Source organism: Pipistrellus hanaki (genome assembly GCF_964339955.1).
Source record: "Pipistrellus hanaki genome assembly, chromosome: 9".
NCBI classification, from domain to species: domain Eukaryota; kingdom Metazoa; phylum Chordata; class Mammalia; order Chiroptera; family Vespertilionidae; genus Pipistrellus; species Pipistrellus hanaki.
This window is the reverse complement of record NC_140511.1, coordinates 56,407,353-56,432,791: the sequence shown is the minus strand read 5'-3', so window position 1 is coordinate 56,432,791 and position 25,439 is coordinate 56,407,353. Positions and strand designations below refer to the sequence as shown.

At 42.3% G+C, this 25,439-nt stretch overlaps 1 protein-coding gene across 2 annotated transcripts in view; it reads right to left on the bottom strand.

The window, feature by feature from the left end:
• NELL1 (neural EGFL like 1) overlaps window positions 1-25,439 on the bottom strand; it is a 630,963-nt gene that overhangs the window by 561,204 nt on the left and 44,320 nt on the right. For both annotated transcript variants that reach the window (XM_084895301.1, XM_084895300.1), the window contains exon 3: window positions 17,093-17,243. In XM_084895301.1, coding sequence (XP_084751427.1) covers window positions 17,093-17,243 — 151 coding nt within the window. The remainder of the gene's footprint in view (window positions 1-17,092; window positions 17,244-25,439) is intronic.

Below are 25,439 nucleotides of genomic sequence, written 5' to 3'. Positions count from 1 at the left end.
GAAAAGCAAAACCTTAAGAACAGCAGCTAGAAAAGGAGCTACTAAAACTTTCTGGTAGAAACTTTCTCCAGGGGGAATGGTGACAAAGAGATCAACACAGCAAGAGGAAGAAAATAGGAGTTCTCCTACCTATGATTGGCAGGCATCTGAAAGTAGGGAAGGTCTGAGGGCATGCAGAGGTCAGTGACCAATTACTAAGGAAGAGGAGCCCCAAAATAGTTCCATAAAGCCCACATCTCCAGCCATCCCAAGCCTGGCATGAATAGGCACAGGCCTCTATTCTAAACCTTGGGAAAGAGATGGGCAGATGGCTCATTAGTCACAAAGATAACAATAAGCTTTTATTATTATTATTATTATTACTACTACTACTACTACTACTACTACTACTACTACTATCATTATTAGTTCTTTTCTGGGTCTCTAGTATTTGCAAGTTAAATGCACTGGCCAGATTTCAAACCTGAATGATTTTAATAGGTAGTATTATAAGAACAGAATACACAAGATAAAGCAAGACATTAAAAATAATTTAACCCATCCTCTTTGGGCTAAGAAAAGAAAGCACAGTGGTTATATAATAGTAATAATAATAATAATAATAATAATAATAATAATAATAAACCAATGATTAAGTGCCTACCATATGCCAGACAGCATCTCAAATCTTCAGAATAAGCCCATAGGGAAGAAATTATATCTAATTTATAGATGAAGAAGCTAATGTTGGAAGATATAAAGTGATCTGACCAAAACAACTAAGATCTGACTAAGTGATGGATCCCAGATTTGCATCCAGGTTTATTTCACATTAGCCATGACCTTTCTGTTCAATGGCACTGTGTCTAAGATGCTGTGCAGGACATAAAGTTGCTGGCACCAGCAAAGACACACAGAGACTGTTGGCACGGCATGGCATGAAGGCCTTACATGTTCATAATGTACTGTGCCCATCACAACAGATGGCATTCACTGTTTATCAGCCAAGTTTATCCTTCACAACCACACCACTCCTCACAGAGAAGAAAGTGTTTTCAAAAGTAAGAAAGATGCTACATATACACTCAGCATGAAAGACACTCCTAGCTTATCACCAAAACCACATACTTCTCTTTTCGGCACACAGCTAGAATGATTTTCTGGCCTCTTGCTGTTAGATATCGCCATGCACTTAAATTCTGAAGAAAGTAAACAGAAGAAACTAACTGTTCAATGTCATCTCATTATAACTCTGATCAGATGCCATAGGAACTTAAATCTTGTTAATATCAATTAGCCTATGGCAAAATTAGTTTCATTACAGGTCATTCACTTAAAGTCACATAACATATCAATGACATTAAGAGAGGACTTCCATTATGCTGCTTTTGATTGTCCCTAAGCCTACCACATGCAGTCCTTCTCTTTCTGGTTGCCTGAATGAAGATAACCCTCAGAGCAACCTTGAATACCACATGCTGGGAGCAGAATGACAAAGTGACTGAAGCTTGGGTCTCTGACTTTCCATTAAAAGATCTGCCCAGGAGAGGTGAGAATCCAGAAATACCTGCATTGGTCTTTTATCTGAGTAACAAATGAATACAGTACCTCCCTAGCTAAAACTGTCCATGAGAAAACAGTCTCCTAAAGTCAGTCCCAGGAATCCCTCTGAGTCATGCAGGGAGCTTCCTGCCACTTCATTTGATAACATAATAAGCACTGACATTGTCTTTAGTTTTATAGATTTCTCTTTGAATTTAAATCATCATATGAATGACGTCAAGTGAAATAAGTCAGTCGGAGAAAGGAAAATATCACATGATCTCAGTCATATGTGGAATCTAATTAACAAAATAAACTGATGGCCATGAACAGAGTGGGACCAGAGACATGGAAGCATGGAACAGAGTGCAGAATTTTAGAGGGAAGGCGGAGAAGGTGGGTGGAAGTAATCAACCAAAGACCTTTTATGCATATATGCATAACCCATGGACACAGACAGAGAGGTGGTGAGAGCGAGGGGGGTAGGGGGGTGATCTGGAGAGGGTGGATGGGGTAAAAAGGGGGCCATATGTAATACTTTCAATAATAACGACTTTGTAAAAAATTTAAAAATTAAAAAAAATCATCATATGATTGAAATAGGTTCTTTGGATCAGAAGACAATATAAGGCACTCCATAAAATTAGAAATTATGCATTAAACTTAACTGGTACCATTAGAATTCCCATCCTACAGAGGAGGACACTGAAACTAAAATAACCCAAGACATGACTCCTTCTTTCTGTGCTCTCACCCCAAAACCAAGGCTTTTTTTTTTTTTTTGCAATTCTAGCATAAGCCCCTAGGGAAAAAAGAGATAGTTAAACTAACTGCCAGTAGGCAACATATCCAGGTTTGAAATTCAGGTATTCTGCATGGTTATAAGGTACCATCCCATATAGAATGCAGTTAACACACAAAAACCATACCCTCAGCAAATCTAGTTGCCTCCACCTCCACTCAGCCACTAATAACCTAACTCAAGACCCGCCCTCTCTCCCTCTCTTTTATGCAAAGGTCATGTTCACAGAGACAAGAAAATGTAAACTGTATCAGGTAAATATCAATACTTAGGTGGGCTCCCGCCAGAGCTCCTTCTTGCTTGGAGGAGTTTTATGATGATGAAAAGTTCCAGGGAAGCCCGTTTCCACAGCCAGCTTTTGGATAATTTTCCAAAATTATTACTCCCCGCAACCAACTCCTTACCCAGAATTGTGAGGTAAAAAGTAATTATCCAGGAATTCACATTCACAGGCCCAGAAAGGAGTCCAGGACTCTCAGCAAAGATTTGAAAGACTTACAGACAGAGAAAGTCAGCTGTCCCCCAAGGTGCATTCTGCCCTCCTTCTTTTAGCCATGGAATCCCAGTGGGACACCTGGCCACTCAGAATATAGGCTATATTACCCACTTCCTTGCAGTGAGGTGTGGCGATGTGACTAAGTTCCAGCCATTAAGATGTGAGTGGAAGTCACATTAGGAGAAGAGGAGCATTCTTAGTGAGCCACCATGACCCATGTGGACAAAGGCAAACCCTAGAGATTGCAGGGCCATCAGAACAACCTAGTTCCCTTCCCCTGTGAGGTTGTCAGATAAACTCTGGGCTACCTACATCCCTGCATTCAAACTGCTGCATGAGAGTGTTAAACATTCATCTTGTCTAAACCACTACTGTTATGTCGGTCATTGTCTCTGTAGCCAAATTTGTATCTAATCAATATAGATTCCTCTCAGCAGGCACTGGGAGATTTCTGAGGCATTTTCATGGGCCTCAGCTTACCTTCCAGCCCTGGATGGACAGCTCTTTCCTCTCTCTGGCTTTTTGAGAGAGAGAGCATAAGGCATAGTTGGAAATTCCTTATAGCGATGCCCATACCTTTGTCCTCAGAGCGTTTGCATTAGGATCACCTGGAAACTTACTTAAAACTGAGATTCCTAGAGCAAATTCCCATTAATTCAGATTCAAGATATTTATAACAACTCCTAAGGCCTGTATTCTAAAAGCTCTCCACCTAATTAAAATATCCAACCAGGCCTTCTGTGGCCTGCAGTTCATGGGGAGGTGGGTGTACGTGCAGAAAAGACCTCACTGCTTCCTTGAGGTCCTTCCAGGATCCCCTGCCATGGCTTCCCCTCAGGCCCTGTTTTTCTCCCTTTGGTGCAGTATGTTCCTTCACCACTCTGTTATGGCTTGTATCCCTGGGGCAAAGCTGTTCTCTCTAGCTTTCCAGATCAAGCACCTTAGATGCACCTCAAGGGACCATTCTTCACGCTGCAAACTGAACCTGCTTTAAGCCTCTCTACCCCCTCTGCCTACATGAAAAGCTCATCATTCAGTCACTCAAGTCCAAGCTCTTCAAGAAAAGCCAAGCATACAAGACTCCTAATGACACCACCAACCTTCCAAGCTTTCATCTCCAACCTTAACCTGCCCACCCGGCATTTGTAACTGCTCTTTTTTCACCTCTGGATACCTACCAACTCGTACCCATCCTTCAACACTCCACTCCAGCGTCCACAGGAAGGCCTGTGAGAGTAGTTACTATCCTGACACTGGTTCTGTGTCAGTGTCTGCTGGAAAACCCAGCTTCACAATTCTCCTTTTAAACAGATGGCTCGATTCACACCTCTCTGAGGTGTTTCCCTCTCTATATCCGCACGCCCTGTGCAGACCTACCTTCCTGGTGGCTCTTGACCTAGAAAAAGACGTCCTTTCTCAGAGAGAAAAAAAAAAGTTTATCTCATTAATTCAGTCAACATATATTAGGCATTTATGCCATGTTACTCCCTGTTAGGGCCTGAGGATAGAAGATTAAATTACCTTGTTGCTAATGGCTTACATCTGCTATACTATTTGATTTCTTTCTATGAGGGATTGATCTCCATTACCCAAGTGCTCTCGGAGTTCTGATTTAACCCATTTACTGAGCCATTCTCTTGACCTTGACCTCTTCAACTTCTGCACGCCCCTGGGAGTCTGTCTGCTTGGCTTCCAGCTCACTGCTGTGCCTGATAATCTAACTTGTGCGTGCTCCCTGACCCCCAGTGTAGCCTCACTGTCAACTCATGACCTGCTCTCTTTCACTCCCATCTTGGCCCGGCTCTCTTGGTTCTGACTTGGGGCCACCCAAACCTGCCAAGGACCTGACTAAGCACAGTGACCTCATTAAGCACTTGGATGCCTATGGAATAAGTCTCTTTGAAGAAAAGAACTGTCCAGCAGAGAGTTAACAATGTTGTATTAAAACTTTGCTAAGAGAATAGATCTTCCTAAGTATTCTTACCACACACACACATACACACACATGCAAAATAGATTAATAATAACGAGAATGAGATGGAAGGAAGCTTTGGAGGTGATGGATATGTTTATAGCACAAATTGTGGTGTTGGGTTCACAGATGTACACTAATCTTCAAACTCAAGTTGCATATGCTAAATATGTACAGCTTTTTGTATGTCAATCACATTTCAATAAAGTGCTTTTATTGAGAAAGAAGAAAAAAAAACATCTATGTGATTAGTAGCCTTCCAACATGCCCTGACCAGGAATCAAACTTGCAACCTTTTAGTAGATGGGACAATACTCCAACCAACCTAGCCACACTGGCCAGTGCTCACTAAAATGTTTTTTAAAGGAGAGGAAAATAGAAAAAATCTGGACCTCTTATTACTGCCTACCCAGGGGATCTAGAGAGAGGTCCTCAGCTCATCTATTTGAGGTTATTTAATAACTTTCTGATGGCTCATCCTCCTTTGCTAAGCAAGTGTTCCCCAGTGCACATAAAGGAACAAGAGAGCAGCCCTGATATTCAGATTAGCGATATCTGGATTGCTCCAGAATCCAGGCTGAGCCTGTTGGATCTCAGTTATTGCTGTCCTTTTTAAAAATTTAATTACAGCGTTTGAACATTATCTCGTTTTAAAGATCTGGCTACAGAGGCTCAATTAAAATTCCAAGTATCAAAGTGAGAAAAAGCCCCAAGTGGAAATCGAACTTCATCCTGAGTTTTAAATGTATGAAAACAGTTGGCCATTGTACAATCATAACAAGTCCTTTTGGAGATGGACATTATTACCCTACAATCAATTCAAGATGTTTTACAATCCCTCTGCCAGGATGTGAAACCCCTGTCTACTTCATATAAAAAGCTGGTTATAAGCTGATAATGCTCCCTGCATTAGAATGAATACACCCACCCCTTCCCCAACCTCATCATAATCATGCTTAAGCTCAATCAGGCACTTGACACATCTTACTATAGTGTGGGAGCCTGAGAACAAGACACTCAGTGGTAAACTCCCCCAGAAATAATGCTAGCTAGTAATCTGTATGCTGGAGGCAGCCGGAGGAGGGAGGAAAGTAGAAGGAGGGGAGTTAATGAGACATGCCTTTGCTTTTGCTGTCATGCCCAGAAATAGATATCTTGGTCCCTGCCTCTTACCACCTACCTCCCCAACCCACACATCCTGCACCAGGCAAACTCACTAATGCTTCAAGTTCCAGGTTAAATGCCACCTTCTCTATGAAGCCTTCCTTAATTGTCCCTGGAAGTGACTTCCTTCTCTGTGTTTCAACAGGTTAATTTCCCCTTTTATTCATTTAACAAGCACTGAATGGTGCCAGGCACCGTTTATGCTGCTGGGAATATAACATCAAGGTTTTTGCCTGTGTGTTGCTTATCTAATAGAAGAGAGGGGAAACAATGAAACATATGGATGTAAGATGAGGATAAACTTCATCGAGCATAAATAAAGCAGGGTGATGGGGCTAGAGCATGTCAGAGAGGGCTTCTCTAATAAGGTGTAAACACATAAAAGGATCTGAAGGAAGCTAGGAGTGAATCCTGCAGAAGAAAAAAGAATGCAAAAGCCTTGTGGCAGAGGCAAGCAGCTGGACAAGTATGTGGAACAGAAAGGAGGCCACTGTGGCTAAGCCCAGTGGCAGGGTAGGAGGGGCAGGAGGTGAGCGCTGACAGGCAGGTAGGGGCCCAATCACAAAGAGCACTGGAATTTTATATTGAACCCATGGGAAGCTTACTGAGGATGCTGAGAAAAGGCACAACATGAACTGGCTTGCCCCTCCTATACCAGTAAGTCTTACCTGGTGTGTTGTAACTGTTGATGGATCTCAACCTCCCCACCAACACAGCACTTGGTTTATAAAAGGTCCTTAGTAACTCTTCAGAGATGTGAAGAGCTCAGCAGGTGGCAGGTGGAAGGTGCTGGACCAGCTGTGGTTGCACATGATACAGAGCACTGGATGTCTTCCATGGATCTCTCTCGGACGAGGCTCTGCCTCCATTTGTTCTGCCACTACCTTGCATCAGGCTTTTTTTGGAAACCATTCTCCAGGCACAGAAAATAAGCAATGATTCTAGTCTTCCAAAAACTAGAGCACCGAGTTCAGACTGAAAAAAGATGCTCAAAATTTCTGTACCCAGACTTCCTGGGCCATCAAAAAGGCATTGACTACTGTCCTACGGTTCAAGTTCCAAGGCTACTACAGTCTGAATTGAGCCTCATCTCACCCTCCAATAATACCCACCACACATCTCCCTAAACAGTTTTCCTGGAGAGAGCTCAAGGGAGCAGGTGGATTCTCTCTGCATCCCTGAGGCACCACAGAGTCACAGTAAATTAGTCTCTGAGTCCCCCAGGTACTCCAAAAGATGAGAAAAGAACTTATTTTGAACCCCAGCAGTTGCTACACTTACCATATTTCAGAGCCTTTGCAAAAAGAAGTGGGGAAACAAATCTTATAAATTCTCGTGGCTTTCCTCAAAAGTAAAGTGTCAGGATTTTAGCAGCCAGTCCATTCATTTCTGGGATCCACTCTAGCTTAAGGGAATTTGACATCAGGAAAGTCCATGAGTTGCATTTTTCATTGACTAGACAGCTTGGGAATGATTTATCTTAACTTCATCTGAAACATTTCAGCAATCCAAAAAGTCTCATCTGACAATTGAGGCTGTTCGGCCCCATCTGCCTGCCTCTGAACCTTGCCAGATGGAGAAAGCACCAGGCATTGCCCTCAGTGTGTCACCAAAACCTGGCTGGGCAATGGGCACCATTGCAGCATTGGACAGCAGGCACTGCCCACCACAGGAAGGCAAAGTGTAAGCACCAGTTACTAAGGAGACACCTTAATTTGGCTCAATCCCATCACACTTCATGTGACCTCTTACTGCCAGTTCCCTGACACCTTCACCCATTCCACCATGTTCAAGGTTCCAAGACTCTCCAAACTACTTCTTTCTAGACCAACAGCCCTTGAATCAATGTTGTATATGCATTTCCCAGTGTTTGTTAGAATGATAGTTCAACCAAATGATATTAAATAACACTTCCCAAAGTACTGCATGATAAAAAAAAAAAAAAAAAAAAGTTTGGGAAATGCTATGGAAAGCAAGTGTAAGGAAGCAAAAGATTGGTTTTTAAAAAAAAAAAAAATGTGCTGAAGAGCCAGATGTGACTGGCTGGGTTTGACTCCAAGCTCTGTCATTTCACAAGCTGGGTGACCCTTGACAAAGCCACCAACCCTCTCTGCTTGTTTTCTCATCCATGAAATGGGACTAACAATAGAACCTACCTCATCGTTTGTAAGGACTCCATGCAACAATGCTTTTGCAGTGCTTCACACGGTGCCTAGAACCTTATTACATGATTTTACAGAGCCTTTAGTATGCTAATATTAATTGTGATTCTCCAAGAGAGTGTGTCATCTCCCTCAAGTTTATTTCATCTCATAACTCTTGTTCTGCAAGACTATCTTACAGGCTTGGTGACCTTGGAACCTGATAGGGGAATCCCCCGTCAGTAAGTGATATGTGCCCTGAGGCAGGCTGGGATTACATCAATCTCTACATGTCCAACTCAGCAAGACTGCAATTCCTCACTTGAAGCTTACCAGTGGTGAAGAATGATATGTAAAAATAAGGATTGGGGCCCTAGTTAGTTTTTCTCAGTGGTTAGAGAATCAGCCTGCAAACTAAAGAATTGTGAGTTCAATTCCAGTCAAGGGCATGTACCTGGGTTGCAGGCTCGGTCCCTGTCCACTGGTTGGGGCATGTGTGAGGCAACCAACTGATGTGTCTCTCTGACATCAATGTTTCTCTCTGACATCTGTTTCTCTCTGTGTGTCTCTTCCCTTCCCTTCTACTCTCTATTTTTTTAAATCAATAGAAAAAAAATATCATTGAGTGAGGATTAACAAAAAATAGATAAATTAGGATTTGGGTCAAAATCCTTAAGTACCCTTCTGGGTCATATTTCAAATTCTTCAGACTTGGGCTTTGTATTCTGGCTCTGTCATTTTCTATTACATAACCTTGGGTGAATTAATCAACCTCTCTGACCAGCAAGTTCCTGATCTCAAAGATGGAAAAATAACACATCTTATGTTGGTTGTGATGGGGACAAAATGAGATAATGAGGTCAAGCATATGGCACATTCGATGCAGCAATCAATTCTGCCTTCCTTTCACTATGTGTGAAAAGTGCAAATTCAATCTGACATCTGTCACCATATAAGTAAGGGTAGCCAGACCAACAGCTCCAGTTTCCAGCCCAAGATTCTTCTGTGAACAGTGCTGAAGTCAAAAGAACCAAACACACTCATCTGCTCTTTTACAAAGTACAGTCATGTTCTGAACGCTGGAAGCAGTCACCGCGCTTTCCCACCTCTTACTGGCTTAAATCCAGATAAACTCGAGACACTGAATATGCAATATCCAGAAAGAGATAGTTTATTCCTTATTCCCAAGGACATGCATTATTCAGATTTCCAGAGTCTCTATCTATCCTGGTTGTCTCCCTATCACTGTGAGGCCATGTGTTGATTTTTTTTTTTTTTTTTTGTTAATGTTACATTAGGAGAAAAGTAAAATGCATGTACCCATGTACAAAAGAAGCTGGACAACTGAATCTTAGGACAGTTCACCCAATTTTTAAATGTTGGCACTAATTCATGATTATTAAAATTTTTAATCAAAAAGTACTCTGGCCGAAACCGATTTGACTCAGTGGATAGAGCATCAGCCTGCGGGCTGAAAGGTCCCTAGCTCGATTCCAGTCAAAGGCATGTGCCTTGGTTGCGGGCACATCCCCAGTAGGGGGTGTGCAAGAGGCAGCTGATCAATGATTCTCTCTCATCAATGTTTCTAACTCTCTATCCCTCTCTCTTTCTCTCTGTAAAAAAATCAATAAAATATATTTTAAAAATAAAAAATAAGTAAAAGTTTAAAAAAAAATACTCTGGCAGCCATTTCAATGTGAGCCAGCCAAATAAAGCACTTCTGCAAACCAATGACAGGCCTGCAATTTCAACCTCATCTTATAACAAAGTCCATGCTCACCCACAAACCCTACAAGGCTACCTCTCACAGACAGGAGCCCACCAGTGTCAATGCCCCACATCTTTGCAAGTCCCCTGCCCTGCAGGCTGCACTCCAGCCAGAAACCCCTTTTCACAGCACCTCACTCCCACACATCACATCTTCCTCCAGCTCCGTGTCATGCCTGACTTCTAGAGGACGAGGCCTTCCATCTCTCAAGAAAGCCTATTACTGGCTAAAAGAACCTCATTCTGGCTGTCTCCGGATGAGCTGATAAAGCTTCCGATGGTGAACTGTGAAATCATGCCTATCAGGCTATGATCATTGGCCACCAACTCCATCAATGAAAAGTAGGAACAAGAATCTGAAGAATTAAAAAATAAATTACTGATCAGATTTGTTCATTTGCTCTAAAAATTGATGTAACTATTGTAGAATGACAAATTAAGAAATTATTTTGATTTCCAGGGAACAATTCTGATGGATGCGTAAACTTTCTTGGCATATAGCTGGTGCTCAATAAGTGATTTTTGAACCAGAAATGATACAGCGTATGTAAGGATCACACTTGTCATTTCTGAAGCACTCTTTCCCACACTGTAAAACTGACAAGGCAACTATCACTGTTAGCACTCACCTCCAACCACTCCCCACCTATCCTCACCCGCAACTTGCAAAGCTCTGTCTACACCAGCCCTTCATCTATCCCTGGCACACCAGGCAGGATCCTGCCTCAGGACCATCAAGGTTAGCAGCTCCTCCACCTGGGACATTCGGCTTTCTGACTTTCTCATGGCTGGCTCTTCCTTAGATTCAGTTCCAGTGTCCCATCCTCTCTGGCCTATTTTCCCCACTTGTCCCTGTTTTATTTTCCTGCATGACATTTATCATTTGGTTTCCATATGTCCGTATTAATCCTCTGATTCTCCCCACTGGAATGCTAGCTCCCTGAGGACAGGCCCCTTGCATGTCTTCTTCACTATGGCAGGATCCACCAATGTGCCTACCAACATTTTCGTGTCTGATGATGGTTAGTATCTAATGACAAATGAATTCCAATTTGACAGGTAAATAAACTGAGGTACAGGGAGGGGTCTGCCCAGGGTCTACTGGGTATTCAGTGACAGAGCCAAGACTCAAGCCCATAACTCCTGACTCCCAGCCCAGTATCCCAGCCACTGCACCACCTGCATCGATGGACTGACAGTTGGGGTGCCTTCCACCTAGAACTCAACAAATGAGGGGTTAAATCTATCTTTCACCAGTGACAATGCTTGTCCACCTACCTTTCTCACCACAGAACCAAATATTCTCCTGATATGCTGGTGTTTCACAGCTACTAATTCCAAAGAAGGTCAAAGACAATAGTTTCTTTTTTAATTCTCTAGAAGAATTCCACTGAACTTAAATGATTTGGTGCATAAATATTAATGGAATTGTGACGTTTTACTAAAAAGTAAAGGTTAATGGCTACATTTGCTGTTTTTCCACTTCTCAAACATTAAGCAATCCAAAATTTTACATGCATTTTACAAGCAGGAACAATTTGTTCAAAATATTACCCACTATTGCTGTGATAGTCTTAATTGTCTTCAATTAAGGTCAAAAGTCATCTGAACAGCTTCACTTCTTCTGATGAAGATTTAAATTTTACTTAATTAGTGTGTTTCTGAAAAAAACCTCATTTTCCTGACATGAGATCCTTCCATTCATTTTCATCTGTCTGAAAATTGCTTTCTTATGCACACTGCAGCCTTTACCCTCTGCCTTGAAGCTGTGTCTATACGCCACTAGTCATAGAGATAGAAGGATGGAAACCCAGATTCCAAACCCATTTGGATGCATCTCTGGAAGATGCACATTTTCAGCTTCTAGCTGTTTCCTTCTTCAAGCAGCGGCCTCGATCCAGAAGTGAGTAATTCCATTCACCAGCGAGTTATCTCCTGTCCTTTTTTACCCTTTTCAGCTCTTCTCTATTTTGGTTAATTTATTCAAGTTAAAATCTCAAAGTAAATTCAAAGAACTACACTCTGTGACATGAACTACCCAACCCTTCCTCTCAGCACATAGCATTCCCCAGAGCCTGAGCCAGAACCCTGGGTATCACCTTTGACTCCTCCTTCTCCACCCTCCAAGATGCTACACAGAACTATAATCAGTTCACTCTATCTCCTGACAATCTCTTAACCAACTTCTCTCCATTTTCACCACCATTATCTGACCTAGTCCAGGACTCATCCTCTAGATTCTAGATTTTAGGCAGTGGCAGCAACCTAACTGGCCCTCTGTCTCCAATTTTGCCTTCTCCATGACATTCTCCACAAAGCAGTCAGTGCCATCTTTCTAAAACACAAATCTAATAATGCCACACCTTTGCTTACATCTCTTTCATGGCTGTGCACTGACTATACAGCCATTCATGATCTGGCCTTTTGCCAAACCTTGCCCCTTATTTCCTACCTAAGTTCTCCCCACCCTCTAATAACGCTGAATTTATCTTCGGTTCTTTTAATGCACCATGATTTTTTTCATCTTGGGCCCCTTCACTCATGTTGCATGCAGAACCCTCTTCCATTCATCTTCTCCTGGCTGGTTCCTATTTGTTCTTTTTTGCATAATAAGCATAACTCTCAGTGGAAAAACTTTTTCATTTCTTTTGGGTAAGGCCAGGTATCCTGCTCTGTGCTCCTGGTAGTCCTCCTATCAGGGCACTAACTATCCATGTGTTGTGTTGCCAGCACTCTATGCTTTACAGTTGTAGCCCAGCATCCATCACCACACCTGACTACTCCCTGAATGTTGATAAGGGAGCTTACAGACTAATGAAAGCATAGTTCTAAAAGGAAATCCTCTCCATTTATATGTAGAATGTGGGGACCGTTTGTATACTTTGAAAGCAGCATGAATAGATCTGTATTAGGGCAAGATTCCAATTTCAACTTTGCTCCCTTCCTTCTCAAATGTAAGCAATTTAACAACAGAAAATACCTACTTTCTAAATAATATAAGCCTTATATACTATATCTCCTTGAAAAAGGAATTAAACTTCTAACTATATGTAAAAGATATAATTTCTAGAAATGTACTACCTTTTTTAAATAAATGTATTGGGGAGGCATTAATAAAATTATACAAGTTTCAAGTGTACAATTCTCTGATACATCATCTGTATATTGATTGCCACCCAAAGTCAAATCTCCTTACTGCTAACCACCCACCAGGAAAAGTTCTCTCTTGGGCTGGCTTCATCAAACCTTAAGACCCTCTTCTGATATTTCCCCCTCACTGCCTACCCTACATTCTGATATTCTTTAATCAATTATCTGATAGTACCAAATTATTTACATATAAGCTTAAATAATTCACAATTGGAAAGGTAAGCCTGCTATTTACCAAATACATTCCATTATGGATAGCCCTTTTTGTTTATTAACTATAACAAACTCTTGATGTGAAAAACCTAATTCCTCTGCCAAGTGGTGAGAAGAACCACTTTTCACTTCTGAAGAACTGGGGGAGAAATTTTAAAAATACTGAAAGAAGCCACGAGGAGAAGGAACATGGCATGTGTTGACTGCCTAATAAATAGGGTGTGAGGACCCATTTACCTCCATACTCTTGTTGACTTCCCAGTTGACTCCCAAGATACTGTAAACCAATATCTTCACATCACCTGAAGGTTACACTGAGGCAGGGAACTTAAGAGCAGTTGCAAAAGCTTACACTCTGGTGACTGATAAAGCAACAAATTAAACCCAGGTTTATTTGGCATCTAAGAGGAAAGTTCTTTCTACCACAAGAACTCAGAAAACCGTGTAGAGTATCTTTTGAAATACAAAAGTTTTGTTTAAATAAAAGAGATGCCCTCTTAGGAAGCCCAAAATGTCCTCTTCATCTTCTCACAGATCTGTGCAACAGGTTTCTCGTAGACCCCTAGATTTCAGCTTCCTATAATATTAATTACACTTAGATTTCATTTTATCTATCATTTAGGGATAAAATTTGAAAACAGAATATTTACCATCATATCTTTTCAAGTTGAGTATACTGGCATTACGTTCCATTACATTTAATCTACATTAATTAAGCTTTGCATTTTAACAATGCCCTATATTAACACACTTGAATTATACAAAAAAAAATAAACATTAAATCTGCAATGACATTAACATAGTTCAGCAAGACAGATTCATCTTTGTTGCTCTTCCAATGTGCTCTATTGATACTGTAAAAAAAAAAAATCCATCAAATTAGGAATATAGATTAAAATAAGAGTGCCCATTCCATTACATTAAAAAGTCTATTTTAATTGCTACCCCTAGGTACGTTTTTTAATCATCTTTGTACTTAAGTTTTCCATTTCATTTTATCTATCCACTTAAGATATCCATGGGAACTCAATTGGCTTGGTTACTGGGAAGTGTGCGGGTATAGCTGTGCCAAAAAGTTCAGTCTGGTTTAGGGAATCACAGGCTCTCAAACCACCCACTTCTGGCTGCTGCATCCCCACCCAGTGAGAGAGATGCCTGCCTTTGCCTGGAAGGGAACTCAGCCACTGAATGAACTCTCCTGCCATTAATTCAATAACGGCCTCGCCTGAGAATAGCCAGAAGCCTAGCAGAAATTGGAAACAGTAATTTCCAGAACAGTCGGTGCTGTTTCTCTGGACGGCAGGTGTCAGAAAGGCAGTGGATGATGACTTCCCGTGGTGCACATGATGGCCATCGCGAGCATTCAGGTCCCAAGTGCCATTCCGCAAGTTCATCAGCAGAGGGGAGCTTGGACTGGAAACTGAATACAACCATAAGGCCTGAGAGATACTCATTTCCCTCTTACCACAGAACTAGGGAGGAGTGACGGCTGCTTACCTGGCCACCTCTCAGCTTCCTGTTTTCCTTCAGCTTCAAATCTCAACATCATCACCAACACTGCCACCAACATGGCCAGAACCACATCACAGCCATGCCACCAAGACTTTTTTTATACAAATTTAAACTTAAAAGGTTTTTTCATTGAGTTTTGTTCTAGGTGTTCTACAAATATTTCTAATACTTACAAAAATCTCTAGGAATTATTTATTGATATTTCACTCTCCAGATACCAACACCTCTGCCCTTTGCCCTGTCCTGTACAACCTCTACATGCAGTACCTCCAGGGCAACCTCTGTGCCTGAGACAACATACATTATGACACTAGCCATGAATTTCTGGGCAACCCTAACCAGAGAGGAAACATCCCAAACAATCAAGACAGAAACTGCCCAGTTATTCCACTATCCATGTTCTCTCATCCTTCACCTGCCGCTAGACCCAATTTCCCAGGACTGGTCAATGAAATGGGATACAAGTAGTAATGCGTAACATATCTAGTCCTGCTGGCTTTCAAACCTACCCAAGGAGAATGACAAAATTCTCATCACAGTGAAAGTTATTCATTGACCTCTCCCAGAATGTCATCATTCAAGTAAAACTAAAAACACATAGGAGCCGGATAACTGAACAGCAGTGCATACAAATTCGTATCTGTGTGTATCTATACACACAAAAGCTACACCTTCTTTTAAAATGTGCCCCCAAAATCAAAATATTGAGCATGGTATATGGACACCATTTCAGCAAAAACCCAATTTTAGAAAAAAAATTTCAGCAAACTCAAAAGTCTAGGAGTCTTAAAGCACATTTTGATGTCTGTAAACAAAACCAGGTCATACAATATAGTTATTTTAATCACTTTGAAATTTTTAAACACTCCCCTAAGTGTTTGGATCAAAGAGGATGTCAAATTGAAATTTAAAACTATAGGAAAGCTCAGAAAATGAAAACACATACTGATATTAATGTGCTGAATTCAAAGTAATACAAGAAAATATAAAGCCTCAGTAAACAGAAAATAATGAAAACAAATGAACACTCAAGAAGCTAGTAAAATCACCACTAAGATGATTGAAAAGGAAATAAGAAGCAGAAATCAATGAACTTGAAATGAAAATCAGTAGCCTTGATCAATAAAACTAAGAACTGTTTCATTTAAAAAACACCAATAGATTACACAATCCCATGATGAGCCCAGCCAAGAAAAGAAGGAAATACATGTTTTACACATTACAGATTTTAAAAGATATCACCACAAATATAAAGTGTTATTACATAAAATATAATGTCCAACTCTGCTCCAACAAATGCAAACATAATGAAGTATGATTAACAAAATTTAAGTTTATTTTTTTAAAAAGTTTTAAATTAAATAGAATAACATGAAAGAAATAGAAAATGAACATTTTCAACAATAGATTTCCCAGCCTCCCAAAAATCAAATTATCAGCCCATAATATAGTCATGCTAATTCTAGCAGAAACATTTATAAAAGAGGTATTGCCTATATATTTAAACCAGTCCAGACATTAAAAATTTCAAAAATCCTTGAACTAACTAACATCCACCAAAAAAAACCTACAGTATCTTACATATCTTACTTAAAATATCTTACGTATTTAACATTTTAGTGTAAATGTTTAGAACAATGGTTGGCATTAATCAGTGCTCAAAATAATGTCAGTTACTACTATTTTTACCAACCCACCTGTTCCATCTCAAAATCATGGCAACCTCTTTCTGGGATGCTGTTCTTCTGATCCCTTACTCCTTCCCGTTCAGCCTGTCAAAGATCTACTCACTTTTGTCCTTACGCAACCGTCACCCGTCCTGAAGCTTTTCGTGGTTTACCACAACCCATCCTGAGATTAACCACTATTGCCTTTATTTCCTTTACACAGTGCATTAGCATTGCATCTATAATACTCTGTGACATTTATTTGTCCATCTTCCCCATTAACTTATGTGATCCTTGGAATAAAAATTCCCTATTATTCACCTTAATATTCCCAGTGACAAGCACAGTGCTGCACAATAAATACTTATTAAAGGTTACTGTTAAATATTGCTCATTAGCTTGCTTGATGACCTAAATATGATGGATAGAAAGCTATTTCATATGAGCAAGGTCCACCAGAAGCTAGAGGTAGCTCAGAAAGATACCAGTGAGCCATCCTTGATGTGCAAACAAGAAAGCTGCTTGGCCCACGGTAAATTCTTAATGCAAAGTAAATGTACTGATGTGTTCAACAGAAGCAAAGCCTCAGCCAGCTGCATGCTCTCTCGGAGCTACCCCCTCTAAATCCCCGGGCGTTCTGTGCAGTGCATTCCTCCTAGGTGGGTTTCTGAGACTGAGCTTTCTTACCTGTGTTCCAGTTCCCGAATGGACAGGATCACTCCAGCCGTCGACGGCTTCTGCTGCACAGTGGCCACAAAGGTGAAGTCACTCTTGTTTTGGAACAGCTGAATTAATTTCTCACTCACGTGAGGGGCTGCATGGATCTCTCTGTGTATGTCTGGGAGTCATGAAAGAAGAGCGGGAGAAACAGGAGTTAGGGTGGGAGAGAGGAGGAGGAGGAGAAAAAAGAGGAAAGGGAGCATGAGAAGGAAAAGGAGAGAAGATGCACAGTTAAAAATGCCACGTCCAAAGGAAGTGAAAGTTGCATTTTTCACTTCTCCCTCCTGTCAATAGTTTTCATTTTCAGACCCCAGCCACCACTCCATACAGCTCGCTTATCCAATGCAAAACCCAGAAATGCCAACCCAGCCACCATGCCCACTTGGCACTTTGACACATTCACAATTGGCAATTGGTGTTCTGATGGGAGTTTTGTGGGGGGCGGTTTAATATATTTTATTGATTTTTTACAGAGAGAGGAGGAAGAGAGAGTGATAGCGAGTTAGAAACATCAAAGAGAGAATCATTGATCAGCTGCCTCCTGCACACCCCCTACCAGGGATGTGCCTGCAACCAATGTACATGTCCTTGACCGGAATCGAACCTGGGACCTTTCAATCCACAGACCGACGCTCTATCCACTGAGCCAAACCCATCATGGTTTCAGCATGATGGGAATTTTGACAGGACACTGAGAAAGGTGGCCTGCTGCAAATAGATTAGGTTGCTGTAAACAAGGTGAGAAGCAGGCAAATAAATGGGGCCCTAACTTCAGAGAATCCTGAATCTAGTCAGATCCAAAGCCACTCCAAAGACTCCGAATCCTCTTTTCCCAGGAGCTCTGTGGCCTTCTCTCCACAGGGCACCTAGGGAAACCCGTCGTCCCTTTGTACCCCACCAAGATTTACTAGCGCTGATAATACCAGACAACTCCGCTGTGCCTAAAGAATAAATACAAGCCATGCCCGTGATCCACACACGTGCCTGGAATGTCTCTGCACATATGCAGTGGGTGACTTTCCTCATAAAATATTTATTCAAGTCCAGGCCTAGAGGTGCGGGAGTCCAGGCAGGAATCTCTCTCTGCAACATCCGTGTACGAGAGACATTCATCATTTCATGCTCAGGCTCCCCCTTGTCATGATAAACCGGGCATTATCTCCTCATTTTACACTGTGCTGCCTGGCATCAGAGAGTGGCACCAAGGGAGCTGAGTGAGAAAATTCTTCAAAGAATGACAAATGAACAGCAAAGGGGTTTAGTGGGACTCCGAGTTCCCAGACCACGTCCTCTGACTGTGTAACTACCTGGCTATTTCTCGGGGGCTGCAGGAGGAGCCTTCGAAAACACAGAACGCAAAGGCCCCACCGCTGCGCTGCCCATCAGCATCCCAGACCTGCATGTGGACCTTAAAGCACCTCGGCTGCAGGGTGGCTTCTGGCAAAAAGAAACCCTTGAATTCTTGACCTTAGTTTGGCCTCAGTCCCTTCATCTGCAAAATGAGGATATGGACTAGGTCAGTGATTGGCAAACTGCAGCTTGAGAGCCACATGCGGGTCTTTGGCCCCTTGAGCGTGGCTCTTCCACAAAATACCACAGCCTGTGCAAGTCTATTTTGAAGAGGTGGCGTTAGAAAAAGTTTAAGTTTAAAAAAATGTGGCTCTCAAAATAAATTTCAATCGTTGTACTGTTGATATTTGGCTCTGTTGACTGATGAGTTTGCCGGCCACTGGACTAGGTCAATTGTTAAGGCCTCCTAAACTTAACCTTCCATAATTTCATGAGTAGCTGGTTTAAATTTGCAGCACAGAAAAGAACAGCAAGGTCTACCATCTGCAAAAGCCAGGCTAGGAATGACTTGAAGGTTGGACCTCCCAACCCAGGGAGATCACTCTACCAGCATAACCCTAAACCCTACTTGGACATCTGCTTTTCTGACCAAAAAAAAGGCCTTCACGACTGCACTAGTAGGCAGCCTGCTGTCAGCTTTGGTCAAGGGCTGAGATAAGGAGAAGGTATGCTTCCAGAATACCTTCTCTTCTCCATTCTCCACACAGCAGCCAAAGAGTTCTTTAAAAGCATAGGTCAGACTCATTTCAGTTTCCTACTTGAAACCTTCTATTAGCTTCCCACTGCTCCCAGGGTAAAATCCAGGATCTTCAGCATGGCCAGCAAGGTAACCTAGAAATTGACTCTTTCCTACCTCTCCCCACAGCATCACACTCTTCTCAGTTGCGAGAGGAATTCCCCAAGCCCACTCTTACTTCAGCCTCTTTGTCCACTCTCTCTGCCCACAGTGCTCTTCTCCCACTGTTCACATGCTTGGCCCCTCCGCCTTCAACTCTGGCTGCAAATGCAACCTCCTGGTTCGTCCCTCCAAAACAGGCTCTCCGTAAATGTCTACACACCACTCTGGTTATTCTCTCCATCTCACCCAGCCTAACATATATATTGTGATTCGTTTATTATTACCTTAGATCATAATTGTATTTCATATTCCTTACATTATTTCCCTTCTTTTGCCATGAGATCACCATGAGACTATAAGCTCCGTGAGGGCAGGCATATTTATTTATTCACTGTTCTATCTATAGTTCTTAGTGCCTGGCAGAAAACAGGCAGCCAATAAAAACTTATTGAATTAATGTATTTTCCACCTATTTTTGTCATTTACAGTGTTATTTCAAGGAAGCACACATATTAGAATATAGGGATGTCATTTGGAAAACTAGGGAATCAATGGGTACTTCTCAAGTGCCAGCAGCCATGGAATTAAAGAAAATGAGGGTCAGCGCCAATTCAGCCCCTCCTCTTTGTAGGACACCCTGCCTACGGGTCTCATCCATCCCACCACACCTGCCCACACAGCCCTCCTGAGAAAGGGAACATTTCTTCTCCAGTTTTTCCCACTTCTCTGTGAGAGTGACTGGCATGTTGAAGTAAAGACCCCATTAGCACTCACCAGAGTGAAATATAAAAAAAATCTATTTTGATACATTGAGACTTTATGTACATTCTCATTCTCAGAAAAGCTCTTTTGAGTAAATGTTTACCATAATTCAGCCACTAAAAGAACACATGGCAGTATTTCCACTTCTTACAGTACAGAGGCGAGCAAACTAGACCAGGTTTCAAGGGACTGATGACTGCTCTGAGTTTAGCAGACACCTCGCTGTGGTCGTAGCATAGGATTCTTTACCCCGCTGAGCCTCACCCTCCACATCTGAAAACTGAGGCCTGAACTGCACAATCTCTGGGTTCTTTCCTAGTCTCACCATTTTGTTTAACCCCTCATAGCAAAATAGGGTATTGAGGCTATTTAAACACCCAGGTTATACCATTTTTCTCCTCCACTGATTTTCCAGGTCACCATAAATGTAAAGTTGTCAGTTACTGCGTAGAGTGACATGTCACCTACTTTGCAGTAGCTTGCTTTTATCCTGAAGTTAAAAGAGCAACCAATGAAAACCAATTGAGAACTTACAGTGAATATTACACTTGCATATTCAACCACTCTAGTGTATGTTTGCTGTATTTCAGAATATTCAATTCCGCTAAAGAAAAACAAGTGGGATGGATAAAGCTCATGAGACAAGTTAAATATAGATAGCAAGTTAGCAACCTGTGAAACGTGTTAAGCATTGATGGAATAAATGGAACATAAGTGAGTTGAACACACATTTAAAAAGGATTAAGAGTGTGATTTATAAATAGAAAGGGTGGGAGGACCAAGTCATTATGTAATACAAATCATGACACCTTCAGAATGACAGCTGTGTCATCCCTAAATCAACACCCATCTCTGACACTCACTCCACTCACACTGTGGCCCCATGTGTACTCTGAGAAATGCTAAATAAAATCCACTGCTGATCACAAAATTAACAGGTGAACTACAGCTGTAGGCAGATGTGCTTATCCCTGCTTCTCTCCAATAAAAAAAAAAAAACATGCTGTCTTCAGGCACCTCGCCTCCACTGAACCCCTTTTTTTCTTTATCCCCCACCCCAAACAGACACCATAAGCTGATCCAGTTAGTTGCAGCTTAGGAACTAGTCATCCAAAATGCTTTTCTGGGATGTATCTTGGTCTTAGGTGGGTGAGAAGAGATTTTTTTTTTTTTAATTTAGGCAATACATTTCTACCTGTACTGTATCCCTGTTTTTATAACCTCAGCTCCAATCCATGTAACCACAGCATCAGCAACAAAGCTGATAGGGCAGAGAGGAAATGTGAACATAGGACCAGTGGATAAGCCAGGAATCCAGTGGGGTCTCCTATTCTCCCCCCACCTCCACCTGTACGCTTTTCTAAGTGTGTCAGCCTACTCTATCGCTTTCCCTTACTTCCTCTTGGATATTTTTAATTGCTTTCATGAGAAATGATTCAAGCATTTGAATTTGGTCTGTCTGTGAAGCTCTTTGTTTTGTGACCTCTGGGAGTGCACTTGAAGTCTATCACTGCATCACAGTGATTTCCCACACAACCACTGCTTTGGGTGAGCACTTTACATGTTTAAAGGGGGGGGCGGGGAAGGAATGTAGTAACAGATACCCAGAGGTGTTGCATGATCAAGTTAAGAAATGCTAACTCCACAGCAAGGGTTAAGTGCTTTTTCTTTCCTGGGAAGAGGCAGCTCTACCTAGGCATTTTTAAAGAAACACTAAAAATGCTAATGTGGTGATTAAGCATCAGTAAAACAGAGTTGAGGGAAGAAGGGAGGAGAGTCGAAGTGGAGAAGAAATTAAACAATGGTACTCGCACTCTTCTCTAAGATACAGGCAACTTCATTTCTCTTCTCCCTGATGCCTAGGGTGCAATGGGTATTATTTTCATTGTGAACAAGCATGTATTTATGTTTCCTTTGTGCCAGGCACTGTGCGGGGCACCAGGGAAATGAATGTAAAAATGCAATTTCTGCTTTCGAGGGTGGCTTCCTGAGTAAGATGTTACCTGGTGACAACAGGTAGAGTGGGGCAATGCACACAGGAAGGAGGGAGCCCGTGAAAACTGGGAATGACACCTGTGGAGGATGTATCGTTGAGCCTAAGTCAAAAAAGATGAACTGGTTTGGCTTGGTGAATAGAGTGTCGGCCTGTGGACTTAAGGGTCCCAGGTTCAATTCCAGTCAAGGCATGTACCTTAGTTGTAGGCACATACAAGGTAGGGGGTGTGCAGGAAGCAGCTGATCGATGTTTTTCTCTCATCAATGTTTCTCTCTATCCCTCTCCCTTCCTCTCTGTAAAATAAAAAAGTCAATAAAATATATTTTTTAAGATGAATGAGCATTTACCAAGCAGGAGAGAGGGGGAGAAGAGGGCCTTATTGAGGGATCACTCTGAAGATGTGAACACCCACATGCTTCCCATTATCCTTGTTGCATTTTTCTTTCTCTGCAAGCATATCGCTCACTAAAAGTCCAGCAGGAATGCATCTACTCAACCTATTATTTTTTTAAATATATTTTTGGTGACTTTTGAGAGGAAGGGAGAAGGAGAGATAGAAACATCAATAATGAGAAAGAATCATTGATCAGCTGCCTCCTGCACCCCTCTACTTGGGATGGAGCCCATAACCAGGCATATGCCCTGACTGGGAATTGAACCATGACCTCCTGGTTCATAGGTTACAGTTCAACCACTGAGCCACACCTGTTGGGCTACTCAATTTAATCTTGAAAGGAACTCTCCAACACTCAGTGAATTGAACAAGCAAACACAGAAACATGACAAAACAAACACACCAGGGCAGCCCACCTCAGCTCTGACTGATGGGGAATCCAGGCCACATCTTAGCAATTATAGCACATTTACATCGAGAACCTCAATCCAAGGCAGAATCCTGATATTGGACATAGCACAGGCTCCTAGCCTGAGTCCCATGTAAGCTGGTGGTAAGACTGGCCACAAGAGGTAAAGCAGCACTTGTTCATTAAGAATGGCTGTTGGCTTTTCATTTCTGACTAACAGTGGAAGTTTGCCACTTCAAAACCTGCCAAGCATCCACAGGCGAGACTTGTTGTCAGGAAGGAGGGGGTCATGTGTCCCACTGTTAGGTCCTGCATCCTCTCTTTGAGAACGTCAGATGTTATTGATCCAAGCAGCTTTCAAAGCAGCAGAAATCACAATTAGAAACTGGTGGGGATGCCAGGAGACTCCCACTTAACATGTAGGAATTTCTATCTCCACTAACAAGTTCACAATAGCATCCCATTAAACCGTCATTAGCTCCAGAAGCCAGAATGATAAAAAGCAAACGTGGTCACGGCTTATGATGGTGCCAAGTGCAAGCTAACTGTTTTGTACATTTCATTTCCCTTACAATATTTTATTACCTTTCCTGTTTGATGGACAAAAAAGACTGAGGCTTACGGAACTGAAGTAATTTTCTGAAAGTCACTGGGGGCTAGGAAGCCATGGTGCTGAGATCCCAATGTGGCAGGCCACCCACCGCTTCTCTGTGCTGCATCTGCCTGCCACCCACGTGTGTGAATTCGGTGCTGGGGTGTGAAAAGGGGACGGATCACCATCGTATACCCAGGACCTGACACATTATAGTCACTCAGAAAATATTTATGAACAGTCTATTTGTATAACACTTCTGTGAGCTACATAGCAACATCTCCCCATTTTACAGGTGAAGAAACTGAGGTACAGAGAAGTTTTATGGCTTACCCAGGCTTAAGGAGAGTAAATGAAGACAAAATATACTCTCCCATGACACTCCATGGCATTCACCTGGCATCCCCGCTTACTTTTTATTCATCTTCTCTGTCTGCTTCCCAACCTCCTCACGCTCTGCACTCCAGCCACACAAGCCTTCTCCTTCTTTCCAGGGTCGTGCTCCTCCCCACCTTGCTGCATTCCTATCTGCAGTGACCTCTCTCTTCTTTTCCTCTTCTTCCGGGGCAAGCTTCATTGTCACTCCTTCTGACTGCCCCAGGCCAGCTCAGGTTCCCTGAATTGTTTCATTGTATTTCCATCATCATCAAGGTTTCATGTATGTAATCGTGTTATTAAATGGCTACCATGCCCACCAGGCTGGATATTCCAACAGGAATGGTTTTCCAGCATGTACCCACCCCATACACTGCACACTGCCAGGCATGTGGTAGAGCTTTACCACATGTCCATTACATTAATAATTAATATGGCTTGACTCCAAAGTCTGGACCAGAACATAGCAAAAGAGGTTTACCAATGACACTCAACTGTAACCCCAACTTGTTGTTGAGAAACGGTGCATTAAAATAATGAGCCGCCTACGGAATAAACAAGCCAGCTGAGCGTCCCCAACTCCTCCATCGGGGGACTAAGCCTAAAGGAACCCTATGCCACACGACAGTAATCATTTTTTGTAATTACTATGTTATTCAATCAAAAGAGATTGCAGCACCCCCATAATTTTACTAATTAGGCAGGCCTGTGAGGCAGCTGAGCTCTGCTCATTGTAAACATTTCAAATGCCAGTTAGAAAAAAAGCCCCACTTCCCCCTGTCACTAAGAAATTAGCAAACTGTAACCACTCCTTCTCTTTAGGCTGCCTGCCCACATTCCAGTGATCTAGTCCCCCCCTAACCCTCATCCCTCCACCCCATCTCAGCTGGACGCCTCTGAGAGAGAGGTAAAGCTGGGATGCCAGCTCTATCTGAAGCACAGGGCAGAACAGAAAAGGGAAGACTGGTGAAAAGACTGCATATTAAGACTGCATGGCAAATGGTACACATTTCCCGTTAGGAGATAAACAAGTCATGGGATATAATGTATAACATGGTGCTTAGTGTGCACAGTGCTGTGCTGTGTATTTGAAAGATGCTAAGAGAGTACATGAACCTCTGTCTCTCAGCCCCGTCCATCTAGCTTAGCTCAACCAGTGTCTGAACGCAGCTCCCCAGAGAAACTGGGAGAGCTCAGCTTCCTTCCTTCAGGCATGAGTTGCCTCGCCCACCAGCAACTTGGCAGTAAAACCACCCACCCTGCAGGGTTCAGTAAGGAGAAATTAAAGCATATGTGGACCATGACTAGCACGCAGCTTGTGCTCCATAAGGGTCTCTCCTCCCTCAACCTTGTTTTAGGACATTTCTGAGAAGATTTGCAAAGAAGGCTCAGAAATCGTTACCCTAAAGTAGGGGTGTCGAACTCAATCAGAGAAGGGGCCAAAATCTAAAATCCAGCCTAAATCGCGGGCCGAATGGTTTACTGAACAGTCATAAACTGACAATGTCATAAACTGACAGCGGAGTGCAGTGATGACAGCGTGGTGCGGGCCACATTGCAAGGCCTGGCTGGCCGGATTTGGCCCGCGGGCCTTGTGT